This window comes from Microcaecilia unicolor, chromosome 2 (assembly GCF_901765095.1).
Source record: "Microcaecilia unicolor chromosome 2, aMicUni1.1, whole genome shotgun sequence".
NCBI lineage: Eukaryota > Metazoa > Chordata > Amphibia > Gymnophiona > Siphonopidae > Microcaecilia > Microcaecilia unicolor.
The window spans coordinates 335,996,694-336,014,927 of NC_044032.1; the positions used below are offsets into that span (position 1 = coordinate 335,996,694).

An 18,234-nucleotide genomic window follows, 5' to 3' on the forward strand; every position below is an offset into this window, starting at 1 on the left:
AGCACAGGTCAGATCAGCCTGCACCTAATGCTTGTGCTCTAGACTAGCACCCTCTTCCCACTGACTGGGTCACAACCACCTCTGGGTGAGTCTCCTGCTCTCAAATTATCCCTAGTGATTTCTATGTTACTGGGGCCACACTCCCAGTGGTCCCACAGTTCCCAGGAAACTTTTACAGACCCAACACACAAACCACCAGGATTCTTTATCAGTCCAGACAGTCAGAACGAACAAACAAATGTGTGTATTCTCACTCTGGAGCAATGAACAAAAAAATGTGCAATTAGCATACAAAATCAGGTAACTGAAATATGGATGAATTATAACACTAACTGAACATCTGTATACTTACTGTCTAAACAGTACCTGGGAAGGTCAGAACATATAATTGTTCACAGAGCCTTAGCAAAAAGATCTTTCTCTTTCTTTTTCCAGGCTAAGACTGAAGCAACAGTCATTACTACTAGGTAATTTTCAAAACTCCAGTCCAATCAGAGCCCAAAACAGTCAAGTTTCAAATAAAAACTGGTTACATTACTACAGACACTTCCTATTATCTGTGTGCCAAATAAAGAAAGACAAATCAGTCCTCTGTAACTGCTTTAAGCATAAGCATGCACCATCTGCTGGCCAAACAGGAGAAATAATCTTCAGAACATAATGCAGGACAATATCCAATACATTTTACATGCTTAAAGCACACTTTCTTCACAATCATATTCCGTGATCAGGTTCTTAAATGTCTTTAGCTTCGCCCTGCGACTCCAAGACTTGCTTTAGAACATGTACGTTCTCTCTTTATGCTGGCATCCGTCTTCAATCTTTTAAGTGCCTTCAGCTCATTCAGTCTACATAAGTCAAGATGCTCTACAATGCATGCTGTTTTGACCATGTTTACCCCTCTGCTTAAGCTTGAACACTAGCTTCCAGTTGCTGCACGTGTCACTTTTAAACTTCTCACTTTGGTTTACAAATCATGCTCGTCCTTTGCTCCTGACTATCTCAATAATCTTCTCATCCCTTACACAATCACAGATCTGGCTGCCATCACCCTTAAAACTTCATCTCTTCGCACTCTATTGCATTCCATTTATTGGCTTAGAACTGTGGAACGACCTCACACTTTACATCAGAAACCAATCAACTCTCAGCATTTAAGAGATTGCTCAGATCTCATCTGTTTACTTACGATTTTGGTCCAACTAGTTGTGTATCTTTTTTTTTCTTCTCCATTTCTCCCCTTTTCTTTTATTGCATTGTAAATCACTTTGAAGCCTAGGACAGGTCATATGGCGGTATATCAAGTGGAAATAAATACTTCCTGATTTGTCCAGTCTCTGAATTCCTGATTTTCCATCCCTAGAAGAATGCACTATTACTTTGAACTGACAGCAAAGATCTTACTCTGGGGTGACATTTAAGTATGGCAATAAACTCTGCCAGAAGTTTCTTGAAAGCTTAACCAGAGTATGTCCTTTGATTTTTATTGGCAGCTGACCTGAGGCTGCATACAACACCAAAAAAACTCGGAAACATTCAAAAATTAAGCATTCCATTGCTAGCAGGTAAAATGACTGGAATCAACCAGCCAGTCAGTATACCTCATGCTACTACCATATTATATTTCCTTATGTCTGATAATCTCAATTTCCATATTCTCCCATTGATTCATAAGGGTATTCATTCTAGCCGCCTTCTCCCTACCGTAAAACTTACTCAACAGCCAAAACAATACTTTATTTTTTTTTTCATAGAAACAGAGAAAAATGAAGGCAGAGGAAGACCATATGGCCTATCCAGTTTGCCCATCCATGTCATCTACTATCTTTTCCTTTCCCCTATTGATTCTACTTACCTGTCCCAGGCTTTCTTGAATTCAGCTAGTTTTCATCTCCACCACCTCCACAAGGAGGCCGTTCCACAAATTCACCAACCTTTACATTTTTTTCTGAGTTTGCCCCCTTTCACCTTCATCCTATGCTGCCTCATTCCAGAGCTTTCTTTCAGTTGGAAGAGACTTGCCTCCTGTTTATTTATGCCATGGATGTGTTTAAACATCTCTCACATCTCCTTTCATTTGCCTTTCTTCCAAAGTATACGTATTGAGATCTTTAACTCTGTCCCCATACACTTTAGTAGCTGCCCTCTGGACTGACTCCATCCTGTTCATATCTTTTTGAAGGTGTGATCTCCAGAATTGTACTGAATACTCTAAAATGAGTTCTCACCAGAGTCTTGTACCTTCACCTCCTTTTTCCTACTGGCCATTCCTTTCACTGTGCACCCAAGCATCCTTGTAGCTTTCACCATCACCTTTTCTACGTGTTGAACTTGGGTGACCAGTCACATATGATTACACCCGAATCACGCTCCTCTTTCCTGCACTAAAGTTCCTCGCTCCTTAAACTGTTGCGTTACTAGGGTTTTTGCATGACTCTGTATTTTTTAGCATTCAATCATAGCTGCCAAATTCTGGATCATTCTTCAAGCTTTGCTTACCCTATTTGCAGATTTTGGTATCATCGGCAAAGAGGCCCTTACCAGACAGCCTTTCAGCAATATCACTCACAAAAATGTTAAGGGGACATGGGACTTGATATACCACCTTTCTGAGGTTTTTGCAACTACATTCAAAGCAGTTTACATATATTCAGGTACTTATTTTGTACCAGGGGCAATGGAGGGTTAAGTGACTTGCCCAGAGTCACAAGGAGCTGCAGTGGGAATCAAACTCAGTTCCCCAGGATCAAAGTCCACTGCACTAACCACTAGGCTACTCCTCTACTTAAAATGAACTGGCCCAAGAACCCATACCTCAAATCCATGACCCTTTGCAGATCATAGCTTGATCTGATATCAGAATGGGGTAAATCTTCAGATTTTTAAAGCACTTCTTCCCTCCTCCTCGAATATGTATTTGTGTAAGAAACAAATATAATCTTGTTCGCTGTTCTCCACATATCCACCAGGTCAAACCACTGGAAACAACTTTGGAGTTCATTTCCTTTCCTTTCCCTTCCTACTCCTAAACTGTCCAGCTCGCTGAAACCATAATTCATATCCTTACCAACTACTGTCATCCCCTTTCTTCAACTCAAATTCAAGAAACCATTCTTTAAAAATTTCCCCCTTCTTCCCATTTTGGACATAGAGGTTAAGTACTGTAATTTCATCCTGGTCAATATGCCCAGGACCCAGATTCCCCTCCCCTCTATCAATATTGCCACCCTTGTTACTTTGAGCTAACGCAGAAAAATGCACCTCACCTACCCATCCTCTTTTAAGCTTCATCTGCTCCTCAACACTAAGGTGAGTCTTTCCTGCAGTAAGGCAAAGTCTGCATTACAGACACTCATTCCCCGATGCTCAGAATTAAGCACAGGGTGGGAGGAAGTGACGTCAGCGTTGCAAATGGTGGCTTGAAACGATAGCTCCCGAACCAGCAACCGCAAAGCTTTAATTATAGGTGCGATCTGCACCACGCTGTAAGGCGAACCCTGAAGGAAAAGCGGTGTGAAAGCGGAGCGCAGGGGACGATGACATCTGGAAGCGCCAAAACAGCTGATTTGCAGGCATTTGCGTTTAAACGCAAAGACGCCAAGACGATGCAGCAGCAGGAAGAAAATGGCGCGAGTCAGAGGACCGACCACGAAGTCTCGGCTCTCCTAGAGGGCGGAGTGGCGGACGCACCACAACAAGAAGTCTGGGCAAAGCTCTGCAACTAGTTCCAGGAGATCCGCACAGATTTAAAAGACCTAAAAGAGGTACGCCAAGATATAGCTGCTTTAGGTGCGGAGCTTCGGGGAGAAATGGCCGAACTAGGCAGCCGCGTGGTGGAGTTGGAGGCGGGCCTAGAAGAAAATGTGGAGACGCTACAGACACTAGAACAACGTGTGCAAGGCCAGCAGGCAGAGACTCAATACCTACTAGACAAAGTAGAAGATCTAGAGAATAGAAGCCGACGAGCTAACATTCGGGTGCGGGGCGTACCCGAATTACCGGATTATGTGAATTGCGAAGTGGTGGTACAACGCATAGCGGCCCAACTGCTCTCGGAGCCGGATAGCCCACTAGACACGGAATCCATACAGATTGAGAGAGCACATAGAGCGCTGGGCGGTCGCAAAAATAATGCGCCAAAAGACATAGTGGCCTGCTTTAAAGACTATAAAACAAAAGAAGCGGTGATGCGGAAAGCTAGGGCGGCTGAACCGATCGAGTGGGATAGCTATCCCATAGCAATTTATCATGATTTGTCATCCACCACCCTGAAGCGGCGCAGCGAACTCAAACCCCTAACAAACCAACTGAGAGAAGCAGGGATTAAATATAAATGGCAGCATCCGTTCGCCTTGATGTTTTACAAAGAAGGCAAACAATGCAGAGTGGGGTCGATTGAAGAAGCACAAGACTATTTGGCGGCTCATGGATCAGATGAGGCTACTACAGCTCCGCAGAAAGCAGGTCAACCAAGGAAAGAAAGGCCGAAATGGCAGCGAGTGTCCCAAGGAAGGGGGAGACTGAGACGCCAACTATCAGATAAGCGGATGACCCCATCGGCGAGCATGGGATGACCATTTGACTATAGCCCTATGGGATGATTGCTGTTAACAAAAGACTGGAGTTGTTTCACACTGAGGTTAACTAGCCCTGTGGTGCAGAGTGATGGTATGCTGAAGGTTGCTGAGTTATTGACGTGATTTCCTCTTTAATGGACATGCCAATATTAGGTAAATTGGCATGTCAAACACAGATGTGGGGGGCGGGAGGGGGGGTTGGGAGGGGAAAGGAGGGGAGGGAGAGCACTAGGTGGTGGATATATAGGTGGGGAAAAAAATAGAATGCCATGTCGGTATGCACGTATGTGACGATGAATGTGCGAGGCCTAAACACCCCCCAGAAAAGAAGGCAGGTGTTCAGAGAGATGCTGCGTCTGAAAGCAGACGTGGTGTTTCTTCAAGAAACCCACTTAAAGCGAAGCCATGAACACTTGATGAAGCATAAAAGCTTTCCAATTATACAGTATGCGTCGAGTCTAGATGGCAAAAAGACGCGGGGGGTGATGGTGGCAATGTCTGGTGCTCACCCATGGTATATACATAAAACAATAAGGGACAAATTAGGCAGATATGTATTGGTGGTGGCATCCCTATACAGTATATTCTATACCTTGGTATGTGTATATGCTCCAAATGAGGGACAGGGAGAATTTTGGGAGGAACTAGAGGAACTCATGCAAAAACACATACAGGGACAGCTTATGGTGGGAGGTGACCTGAATCTCACGATGGACCCAGCTAGATAATTCGGGGGGAAAGGTGACCTATGCCAAAAAGGATAGAGTGGCCCTTAAGGGGTGGATGATGAGATGGGGGCTAAAGGACCTATGGAGAGAGAGACATGGGCCAGTAAAAGACTTTACATATTATTCACCAAAATATAATTCATATTCTAGGATAGACTACTGGCTAGGTGAGGAAGCAATAAGGGATAGAGTGCGTGATGTGGAAATTGAACCAAGAACTTGGTCAGATCACTCCCCGGTAGTTCTAACCATGAGAGTAGTAAACGCGCCTAAAAGACAGTGGCAATGGAGGATGAATGAAGCTCTCCTATTAGACCCGCAAAATATAAGTACCATAGAAAACTATATAACAGAATACCTTAAATTTAATGACACGGGGGAGGTACAGCCTATCAGCATATGGGAGGGGCTTAAAGCAGTACTTAGGGGACAGCTGATATCACTTCAGGCCCACTGTAATAAAATCAGGGCGGAGCGGGAAACCACTCTCAGGAGAGCAGTAGCAGATCTGGAAAAAGCCCATAAAACTGACCCGGCAGATAAGAAAAAGGCGGCAGAGCTGCACGAGCTTAGGGCGCAATTAAATGAACTACAGTTGTCAGAAATAGCAGCGCAAATGCAGCAAACACAGCAAGAATACTTTGAGTTTGGGAATAGGGCTAGCAGACTACTCGCTTTTAAGCTTAAAAAGAGTGCGCAACGGAATGTCATTACTGGCATAAAGGATGCTTTGGGAGAACACCACACTCAAACAGAAAAAATACAGGAAATATTTTGGGAATTTTACACCAGGTTGTATCAGTCAGAACAGACAGCATCTGAGAATGAGATAGCTCAGTATCTGAAGGAAGCTGACCTACCTAAAATGGCCTATGAGGAACTGGAAACACTGTCAGGTCCTATGACACTAGAAGATATAGAAAGGGCAATCGCAGATCTACCCAATAACAAGGCCCCGGGTCCAGATGGGTTTCCTGTCAGGTTCTATAAAATGTATGCCAAATGGTTGGCCCCTGTGTTGCTGAGGGTGGTGACCTCCCTAGAAACGGCCAGAGAATTACCATACTCTTGGAGAATGGCAGAGATAGTACTGATCTTAAAACCTGGTAAGGACCCGCTTCATTGTGGATCATACCGACCGATTTCGCTCCTAAATACTGATTATAAGATATTCACTAAAGTGCTGGCTAAGAGATTACAGGGGGTAATGCCACGCTTGGTGCATGAGGACCAAGCGGGCTTTATCGAGGGACGGCAGACATTTGATAATATTAGATGTCTGCTCCATATTATTCAACAAGCGAGGGAAGAAGAAGCTCCAGTGATTGTGTTCTCGGTGGATGCAGAGAAAGCGTTTGACCGAGTAGAATGGCCATTTCTGTTTGCGGTCCTAAAACAGATAGGAATAGACGGAAGATTTCTGACTTGGCTTCGCCTGCTATACTCTAACCCACTGGCAATGATTAAGATAAATGGTACACGTACCAAGCCGCTGTCTTTGAGCAGAGGTACACGACAGGGGTGTGCGGTCTCACCACTGTTGTTTGCACTATCAATTGAGCCACTAGCCAGGATGGTTAGACGCCATCAAGAGGTACGGGGAGTGGTCAGAGGTAGACGTGAGCACAAGATCATGCTGTTTGCAGATGATATCTTATTAACCCTTACACACCCAAGACAATCACTGGAGCGGGCGATGGAGCTCATGGATCACTATGGGCGCATGTCAGGCTTTAAAATTAATGCAAACAAGTCAGAAATCTTAAACCTCACGACGCCTCCAGGCGAGGTAGAACAAATACAGAGGGCTCACCCATTCGTTTGGGCAGAGAAATCCATCAGATATTTAGGAATCCAAATTACTAATCAGGTAGAGACAATGTTTCAAGCAAACTATCCCAGAAAGATAAAGGAGTTATTTGAAGAGTTAGACAGATGGGAAGGTCTAAACATATCATGGATGGGCAGAGTTCATGCAATAAAAATGATGATACTCCCCAAACTACTATACCTGTTCTTGGCCCTTCCAATACCAATTTCCCGCTCATTTTTCCAACAATTAAATAGGAAAATGTTTGCGTACATTTGGCGGAAGAGGCCGCCCAGGGTGCGCAGGTCGGTGATGTTCCAACTCCCGGCCATGGGAGGCATGGGTGTACCAAATTTCTATCTATATTATCAGGCTGCACAGTTGAGGATTCTAGCGGAATGGTACCCTGAAAATAATAAGAAATGGTTACACTGGGAGAGAGCATGGCTAGGAACCCGATACTTAGGAGCTATACTATGGGCCCCGGGGAAAGACCTCTGGGCAGCTATCAGAAGGGCTCCGGAGGGGATAGGTCATCTCTTACATACCTGGTACCACATCCGAACGCAGACATTCCCAGACAGGAAATATTTCCTACAAATGGCTATCTGTGGAGCTCCAGGATTCCCACTGGGAAAATCAGAGAGTGTGTATCAAAGGTGGGCTAAGCAGGGACTCCATAAAATAGATCAGATATGGGATAAGGGGACAATACGGGAATTTCAGGATCTGCAGGTGGAGTATGGATTGGAGGAGAAGGATTTGGTATACTATCATTGCTTGAGAAATTATATACACAAGACGAGCGAGGGAAGAATTAGAGTTGGCTGAAACAGTGCTCGAGAGAGCGATCAGGGGGGGAGGAGGCAGGGGCGGTGTGACTAGGCTTTATAGGGCCCTGCTGCTGCTCTCAACTCCCCAGGAATATTATGTGAGGAGATGGGAGTCGGTGCTCCAAACTAGCTTTACGGATGAGAGATGGCGGAGTATGTATAGATATTTGTTAAAGCCATCTATAGCACAACCCCTAATTGAAAATGGGTATAAGATACTATACTGGTGGTACTACACGCCGGACAAACTCCAGAGAATTTACACGCACATGTCTGCAGACTGTTGGAGAGGCTGTGGGATAAAAGGGACGTTTATGCATATTTGGTGGGAATGTCCAAAAGTCAAGGTGTATTGGGCACAGGTGCTGGAGATGGTTCATACAATGGTTAAGGTGACATACCCTAGTCAGGCAGGATATTGCTTATTACACCTTCGGCCCCCGAAAGTCAGGATACCATGGCATAAATTAGCGATCCAGTGTTTTGTAGCAGCTAAAATTATGCTAGCGAAGGCCTGGAAGCAGGTCGAACTACCAGGCATGCAGCTGGTGGCACGTAAATTAGATTATATATACCAGATGTCCAAGTTGACGGCAATTAGAAAAGGCCATGTTAATTTGTTTCAGAAGATATGGCTCCCATACGAACAGAAGAGAGAAGTGCTTTTGTCACTACCATAGTGCGGGAGGGAGGGGGGGGGGGGGGGGGGAGGTTGCTTTATCTGTAACTGTTTTGAATTGTATGAGAAACCTTATGTCTGAGACTTGGCAAATGTTGCTGTTTTTTTTTTTGTTTGTTTGTTGAAATTGAAAGCAATAAAAATATTTGGAAAAAAAAAAAAAAATTAAGCACAGGGTGCTGGAGGCCATTAGCGCTCTACTAGCACTCGCATTTACCTACGCAGAATGTTTAGAGGCCCAGAACACAGGAACAAGCGCGCGTACAGTTGAACAGCCCAAGTAGCTTGCTAATGTAGTCAAGCTTATGTAAATGAAGTTATTTTGTATTCCTCCCCAATGCTCAGAAAAAAGTGCCTGAAGCAAAACTTCCTTACTGCTGCAAAAAAATAACGCCAGGTTGGAGCAGGGTGTTGGAAGAGAGGATTTCTCATGATTCTTTCTGCAAAATCTGCGAGTTTTGAATGCAGAGCCAAGCAAAAATACACATTTGGCATCTGTTTCCTACGTCTAAATATAAGCGTCCAAACTAAAAAAAAAAGTAAAAGTCTTATATTTAGGCCACAGAAAACGGACGCCAATGTGTGCTTCATGCTCAGGTTTTACCAGGTGCATGCGCACAGGAGTCGAGCTTCCCGCGGAACTCTTCTGCACATGCACCAAGTACAATCCTCCCGCCAAACTCCCTAATGCTTAATGCAGTGAGTGCACCTGTATTTGCATGTCATTTGCATTGAGCATTAGGGCATTGTTCTTCTGCACTGTTCCGGTGATAATTTTACAGAGCTATTCAGAACAGAGCAGGAGTTTTGAGCATCAGGTCCTCAGATGCTTAAGAATCTTTTTCCTTGTAATGAACCTGTTGATTCTTCCTCGTTTAATAAAACTTTTTAAACAATTTTCATCCTACCATATAGTACTCAACATCAAAGTCTTGTCCATCCCCTCTTGAGATATTCCTCTCTTCTTAGAGATCTAGAGAAAGGTACTTTCACAACCCCATCCAAACCACAACACACGGGAAACTTTTTTTTTTCTTTTGTACCATGACTGAGGGATAGTTAATGTCTACATTTAATGCAGTCTGTGCTGAAACCCTTTCTGCATTGCTATCCCATGGTAAAACTATATTACGCTCTCATTAACCACTTTGGAAGTTTTCTGCATGGGCCCCTCTGTTTCTATGGACGTTCAAAGGCTGATGGTTCTTGCAACAATTTCTGTTCCTAACCATCCTGCATACTTGATCCAAGTCTGACTTGTTTTGAAAGCACTTATATGGGCAAAGCATAGCAGCCTTGTGCTAGGGTCTCTGTTTTCTGCACAGTTTAATTGTGATTTCTTTGTCTCATTAGCTGTGATATTAAACAGTGGAATTCGGATGAGCCTATACCACGAGCAGAGCTACTGAAGGGAGCTGCCGGTGCACATGGACTTCTCTGTCTTTTGTCTGATAAAGTGGACAAGGAAGTTTTAGATGCAGCAGGTAAGTGTATATTTAGTGCAAGGCTATATTTTACCTTTTTTTTTATTTTTTCAACCTGTCCAAAATCTCTGCTTTCCCTGTATTTTCCCCACACACTCACACATTTATTCTACTTCTAGAACTCTTACTGCCTTCTTGGTTTGCCATTCTCAAGGAGGTTTAATAAGACAGGTGACAGCATGAGGTCAAAAAGTTGAAGCCGTCTCCCCCACACAGCCGCCTTATTGGTGTACCCTAAACAAAGTAACAAAAAACCACTGGAAGCCCACTGGCAAACAATAATATCAATCCAAGAAAACAAGTGGGTAAAAAAGTGGGATAACAACATTAACAGTGGCTACCACTACAGATGTAAGAGTTGTTAACAAAAATTGAGAAAAGATCTCAAATGCCTGTGCTTATTTAACGCTGAAGTATAATACAGCAAAATATAGTTACAGGACCATCAAGCCACATCAGAACCTAATTGAGCTCCCCTTGGTGCCATAAAGTAGCCATGGCCACATCCTGATATATTGATACAATATAGGAGTCCCACAAAATCTTCTCCTTAGTTCTAGCAGCCCTCAATACCGCCTCCTTTAGCTTATAATTCAGGAAGCATGCCACAGTGTCATGCGCTACATTGGACTGCTGTCTCCTAAGGGACCTGTGCGCTCGTACAATTTCCACTCGTTCAGATAAGAGATGCCTAGTTAACATTTGAACTACTTGCTCACAATAAATGTATTCCAGTCTTTCAGGTAAGCCATGGACTCTTATATTACAGCGGCAGGATCTGTTCTTCAGATCCTTTACTTGTAATGCCAGCTGCTGCATGCTTAAGTCACTTCTCCAACTAGTTTATCCAGTGACAGCAGGGCTTCGGAGTGGTCTTCCAAACATTGATCCATCTCCTCCATTCATCAACCCAGGTTGGCAATTTCCTTCTGCAAATTGACTCCCATTGAGAAGAGTTAAGTATGCACTGCCTTAATACTAATTTTGATTTCCCTCAGCCAAACTTTGATTTCCCCTGAGGAATTAATGATGACATCTTGATTTGATCCTGCAGTTCCTACCTATGCTATTTCTCCACTCACTGCAGGCAGGTCCTCCACCCTGCTGGTGATCTCCACACACAGGGCCTGCACCCCTGATGTGTAGGAGTTCTATCTCCTCGTAGGAGATGTCTCAGCAGATTGTAGAGGTAATTTTTGTGCAAGATTAAATCATTCACTCTGCCTGTTGCTTAAAATAGCCAGCCAAGTGGAGTTGGAGGGTGAAGAACTACAGGCTCAAGAGGCCATCTCTTATGGTGACATCATTTTCTCTTCCGGTGAGGGCTTTTTTAATTTTTTAATTTAATTTTAGTTTTTACACTTGTCGCCTTGGTTCAGGATGAAAGAGCTTTATGAGCCACTTGTCAACCAGGCATAGAAGCTCCCCTTATATCCAGGTGAGGGGTAAGAACGTTTGACACAGGGCTAGTGACGTGCTTATGATGAAATCACTGCATCAATGTGTTCTTTTTTAAAATTGTGCCAAGGATTCACAATAACCAAGAACTCATTTAAATCTGTAGCAAAATTTCAGACAAAATGGTTGTTAACCTGCAAAGTTTTCATGATTTAGTATGTTGGCCTTAATATCTAATTCAGGACCCCTTTTATGAAGCTTTGGCAAAAGGGAGCATGTTTTTGACGCACGTGGAGGCCCCCTTTTTACCTCAGCCATTTTTTGAGGAAATGGCTATGCGGCTAGTGAAGCACTTGCCTTGCAGCCATTTCAAGGGGGAGCCCTTAGGGTGGCAGTAAGGGCTCCAGTGCTAAGCAGGCAGTGCAGTGCAGGCAGTGCTGGATGTGATGGCATGCTGGGGGTGGGAACTACCGCTGGGCTGCTGCAATAGCCAGGCAGTACTTCCTTTTTAGTGAGTGGTAAGCCTGCGTTGGGCTTACCGCCACTTTGTAGGGACCCTCAGACATTGAATATATGGGGCAATGTCTCTCTTAATAGGTTAGTTTTGTGCATACCATGACAGTTAATGAGCCCCACCCTTAAGCCAGGATATATGGAGTATCTCATTCTCTCAGATTTACTCAGAATTATGCGGCGGGGGTACTTAGTATTTCAGACAGGTTCCTCTTTGCAGATGATCCAGTTTCCCATTACCAGGTCATCTATTCACTGATGTTTTAAAATGGAGATGTTGGAAACTTAGAAATATTTTAGCTAAAGAGCAAGTGTCTCTCTCCAACAACTCTGAACGATCCAAAGGTGTTTAAGAAAATACTATTATAAAAAAAGAAAAAAGAAAAACACGTCTTGACCACTGACGCACGTAGCACAGGAGAGTGAACTCTACTACCTTCAACTCAATGGAGAACATCAAAAAGCAACAGTAGATGTATTTACCTTACGTTCTCAGTTAAAATGTAACCTGTCATTCTCATTATTATTGGTAAAGGTCCTCATTTCTGTTTTGCAGGGCCAGATCTTAAAGTGATCAGTACTTTGTCTGTGGGGTTTGATCACCTTGCTTTGGAAGACATTAAGAGAAGGTGAGTTTGATTTTTTTTTTCTCTCAACTGCCTGACTGGGTGGCTGGGTTCACATGAGACTCTGCAAATAATACACTTTTTGCTTATTTACAACCCAAATTTTTAGTGACTTCTGCGCAGTCTGTATTGAGGCACCAGTCCTCAGTTTTACTTTGAACTTCTTTCTTTTATTTTGGCTGGAGAAAAGAACTTTAATCTTCCCTTCATATTGCAAATAACTCTCCTCATGCCCTGTGACCGGTACTGGATCTATAGTTACATCTAACCCTCCTCCTCCTGGACAACAAAGAAAAAGCCTATAGCAACCTGCTTCAATTGGGACCATCCAAGGATATCATAACCAGAAACTATAAAGTTCATACCTACAATCCGTGAGTTAAAGTTTTATTTTAACCACATAACTATTTCTAAAACTCTGAATCTGTTAGATTTCTTAAAACTAAAGTCAACCATCAGCCCCTACATTAAGTTTCCAAAGAAATTCACATAGAAGAGCTAAGTACAGTCATTTGTTCTCTATTGCTGGAAGCCTTTGATCTTTGACTCTCTTTACTTGTGAAATAAACTGGATTTACAACTACATAGTAACATAGTAGATGACGGCAGAAAAAGACCTGCACGGTCCATCCAGTCTACCCAACAAGATAAACTCTTATGTGCTACTTTTTGTGTATACCCTACCTTGATTTGCACCTGTCCTCTTCAGGGCACAGACCGTACAAGTCTGCCCAGCACTATCCCCGCCTCCCAACCACCAGCCCCGCCTCCCCACCACCAGCTCTGGCACAGACCGTATAAGTCTGCCCAGCACTGTCCCCGCCTCCCACCACTGGCTCTGCCACCCAATCTCAGCTAAGCTCCTGAGGATCCATTCCTTCTGAACAGGATTCCTTTATGTTTATCCCACTCATGTTTGAATTCCGTTACCGTTTTCATTTCCACCACCTCCCACGGGAGGGCATTCCAAGCATCCACCACTCTCTCCGTGAAGAAATACTTCCTGACATTTTTCTTGAGTCTGCACCCCTTCAATCTCATTTCATGTCCTCTCATTCTACCGCCTTCCCCTCTCCAGAAAAGGTTCGTTTGCGGATTAATACCTTTCAAATATTTAAACGTCTGTATCATATCACCGCTGTTTCTCCTTTCCTCCAGGGTATACATGTTCAGGTCAACAAGTCTCTCCTCATACATCTTGTAACGCAAATCCCATACCATTCTCGTAGCTTTTCTTTGCACCGCTTCCATTTTTTTAACATCCTTCGCAAGATACAGCCTCCAAAACTGAACACAATACTCCAGGTGGGGCCTCACTAACGTCTTATACAGGGGTATTAAAACCTCTTTTCTGGCCACACCTCTCTCTATACAGCCTAGCAATCTTCTAGCTACAGCCACCGCTTTGTCACACTGTTTCATCGCCTTCAGGTCCTCAGATACCATCACCCCAAGATCCCTCTCCCCATCCGTACCTATCAGACTCTCCCCGCCTAACACATACGTCTCCCCTGGATTTCTACTCCCCAAATGCATCACTTTGTGTTTCTTCGCATTGAATTTTAATTGCCAAACGTTAGACCATTCTTCTAGGTTCCGCAGATCTCTTCTCATGTTTTCCACTCCCTCCGGGGTGTCCACTCTGTTACAAATCTTGGTGTCATCCACAAAAAGGCAAACTTTACCTTGTAACCCTTCGGCAATGTCACTCACAAATACAGTGGGGGAAATAAGTATTTGATCCCTTGCTGATTTTGTAAGTTTGCCCACTGACAAAGACATGAGCAGCCCATAATTGAAGGGTAGGTTATTGGTAACAGTGAGAGATAGCACATCACAAATTAAATCCGGAAAATCACATTGTGGAAAGTATATGAATTTATTTGCATTCTGCAGAGGGAAATAAGTATTTAATCCCTCTGGCAAACAAGACCTAATACTTGGTGGCAAAACCCTTGTTGGCAAGCACAGCGGTCAGACGTCTTCTGTAGTTGATGATGAGGTTTGCACACATGTCAGGAGGAATTTTGGTCCACTCCTCTTTGCAGATCATCTCTAAATCATTAAGAGTTCTGGGCTGTCGCTTGGCAACTCGCAGCTTCAGCTCCCTCCATAAGTTTTCAATGGGATTAAGGTCTGGTGACTGGCTAGGCCACTCCATGACCCTAATGTGCTTCTTCCTGAGCCACTCCTTTGTTGCCTTGGCTGTATGTTTTGGGTCATTGTCGTGCTGGAAGACCCAGCCACGACCCATTTTTAAGGCCCTGGCGGAGGGAAGGAGGTTGTCACTCAGAATTGTACGGTACATGGCCCCATCCATTCTCCCATTGATGCGGTGAAGTAGTCCTGTGCCCTTAGCAGAGAAACACCCCCAAAACATAACATTTCCACCTCCATGCTTGACAGTGGGGACGGTGTTCTTTGGGTCATAGGCAGCATTTCTCTTCCTCCAAACACGGCGAGTTGAGTTCATGCCAAAGAGCTCAATTTTTGTCTCATCTGACCACAGCACCTTCTCCCAATCACTCTCGGCATCATCCAGGTGTTCACTGGCAAACTTCAGACGGGCCGTCACATGTGCCTTCCGGAGCAGGGGGACCTTGCGGGCACTGCAGGATTGCAATCCGTTATGTCGTAATGTGTTACCAATGGTTTTCGTGGTGACAGTGGTCCCAGCTGCCTTGAGATCATTGACAAGTTCCCCCCTTGTAGTTGTAGGCTGATTTCTAACCTTCCTCATGATCAAGGATACCCCACGAGGTGAGATTTTGCGTGGAGCCCCAGATCTTTGTCGATTGACAGTCATTTTGTACTTCTTCCATTTTCTTACTATGGCACCAACAGTTGTCTCCTTCTCGCCCAGCGTCTTACTGATGGTTTTGTAGCCCATTCCAGCCTTGTGCAGGTGTATGATCTTGTCCCTGACATCCTTAGACAGCTCCTTGCTCTTGGCCATTTTGTAGAGGTTAGAGTCTGACTGATTCACTGAGTCTGTGGACAGGTGTCTTTCATACAGGTGACCATTGCCGACAGCTGTCTGTCATGCAGGTAACGAGTTGATTTGGAGCATCTACCTGGTCTGTAGGGGCCAGATCTCTTACTGGTTGGTGGGGGATCAAATACTTATTTCCCTCTGCAGAATGCAAATAAATTCATATACTTTCCACAATGTGATTTTCCGGATTTAATTTGTGATGTGCTATCTCTCACTGTTACCAATAACCTACCCTTCAATTATGGGCTGCTCATGTCTTTGTCAGTGGGCAAACTTACAAAATCAGCAAGGGATCAAATACTTATTTCCCCCACTGTATATTGAATAGAATCGGCCCCAGCACCGATCCCTGAGGCACTCCACTACTCACCTTTCCCTCCGAGAGAACTCCATTTACCACCACCCTCTGGCGTCTGCCCGTTAACCAGTTCCTAATCCAGTTCACCACTTCGGGTCCTATCTTCAGCCTGTCTAGTTTATTCAAGAGCCTCCTGTGGGGAACCGTGTCAAAAGCTTTGCTGAAATCTAAGTAGATTACGTCCATAGCATGTCCTTGATTTAATTCTCCGGTCACCCAGTCAAAGAATTCAATGAGATTCGTTTGGCACGACTTCCCCTTGGTGAAACCATGTTGTCTCGGATCCTGCAACCTATTTGCTTCTAGGAAATTCACTATCCTTTCCTTCAGCATCGCTTCCATTACTTTTCCAATAATCGAAGTGAGGCTTACCAGCCTGTTCCCTATCACCACTTTTGTGAAGAGGGGCCACCTCCGCCGTTCTCCAATCCCACGGAACTTGTCCCGTCTCCAAGGATTTATTAAACAAATCTTTTAGAGGACCCGCCAGAACCTTTCTGAGCTCCCTCAATATCCTGGGGTGGATCCCGTCCGGTCCCACTGCTTTGTCCACCTTTAGATTTTTAAGTTGTTCATACACACTCTCTTCTGTGAACGGTGCTATATCCACTCCTTTCTCACATGTACTTTTGCCATTCCATCTCGGTCCTGCTCCTGGATTTTCTTCTGTGAAAACAGAACAAAAGTATCTATTTAGCAAATTAGCTTTTTCTTCATCATTATCTACATAGCGGTTCGCAGCGTCTTTCAGTCTCACAATTCCCTTTTTTGTCTTCCTCCTTTCACTAATATACCTGAAGAAATTTTTGTCACCCCTCCTTACATTTCTAGCCATTTGTTCTTCCGCATGCGCTTTCGCCAGACGTATCTCTCTCTTGGCTTCTTTCAGTTTCATCCGGTATTCCTCCCCGTGTTTCTCTTCTTGAGTTTTTCTGTATTTCAGGAACACCAACTCTTTAGCCTTTATTTTCCCAGCCACTTGTTTGGAGAACCGTATCGGTTTTCTTTTTCTCTTGTTTTTATTTACTCTCCTTACATAAAGGTTTGTGGCCTTATTTATAGCTTCTTTCAGCTTGGACCACTGTCCTTCCACTTCTCGTTCATCCTCCCATCCCATCAGTTCCTTCCTCAGGGGTTCCCCCATTTTACTAAAGTCAGCATGCTTGAAATCCAGGACTTTGATTTTTGAGTGGCCGCCCTCCACTTTAGCCGTCATATCAAACCAAACCGTTTGATGGTCACTGCTGCCCAGGTGGGCACCCACTCGGACATTTGACACACTGTCCCCATTTGTGGGCACCAGATCCAGCGTCGCTCCCTCCCTCTTGGGTTCCGTCACTGTTTGTCTGAGCAGTGCACTTTGAAAAGCATCCACGATCTCTCTACTTCTTTCCGATTCCGCAGATAGAACTTTCCAATCTACATCCGGCAGATTGAAATGTCCCAGCAACAGCACCTTTCCTAACTTATGGATATCTGCAACCAGATCTTTATCTAGATCATCCAATTGTGTCGGAGGTCTGTAGACAACACCCACGTGTACAGAGGTTTTATCATCTCTTTTTAAGGTGATCCATATTGCTTCTTCCTTTCCCCAGGTCCCTGACATTTCAGTTGCCTCGATGTCATTTCTCACATACAGAGCTACTCCTCCACCTTTTCAACCCTCTCTATCCTTCCTAAATAGATTATAGCCCGGTATGTTTGCATCCCATTCATGAATTTAGCCATGTCTCCGTGATTGCAACAATGTCTAAGTCTGCCTCCAACATCAGGGCTTGAAGGTCATGAACTTTATTGCTTAGACTGCGAGCATTTGTGGTCATCGCTTTCCATCTACATTTTCTGGTATGTGTTTCAACATTTGTGATTTGGGGGTGTTTTTTGTCTTTGAGTGCCTTCATATCTTTTTGTTCCACCTCAGTTCTATTTTGAGGAACATCATAGTGCTGTAATGGAGCAAAAGAATTCTGTAGGGGCAACACTTGTGAGGGTGGATGCCTCTGTGTCACATAACGAAGTCTGCCTGAGCCTACGGTGAACCATCTATTCTTAGGTGGTTTTATCCTTTGAGGCAGTGGTGTGAATTTGGCTTGATTCTGTGCATTATGATGTTGTGCAGTCTTAGAAGTTGCTTTTAAGTGCATCTAATTCCTGCTTTACTTTACTGAGCTCCTGTTTCAAAATAGTGAGCTGATGACAGATAGGACAAGCCTTAAGGCTTCAGATGACT

General features: G+C 44.1%; 1 protein-coding gene across 1 annotated transcript in view; it reads left to right on the forward strand.

Moving 5' to 3' along the window:
• GRHPR (glyoxylate and hydroxypyruvate reductase) overlaps positions 1-18,234 on the forward strand; it is an 87,378-nt gene that overhangs the window by 8,592 nt on the left and 60,552 nt on the right. Inside the window, exons 2-3 of the mRNA XM_030194366.1 lie at positions 9,981-10,111; positions 12,579-12,651. Coding sequence (XP_030050226.1) covers positions 9,981-10,111; positions 12,579-12,651 — 204 coding nt within the window. The remainder of the gene's footprint in view (positions 1-9,980; positions 10,112-12,578; positions 12,652-18,234) is intronic.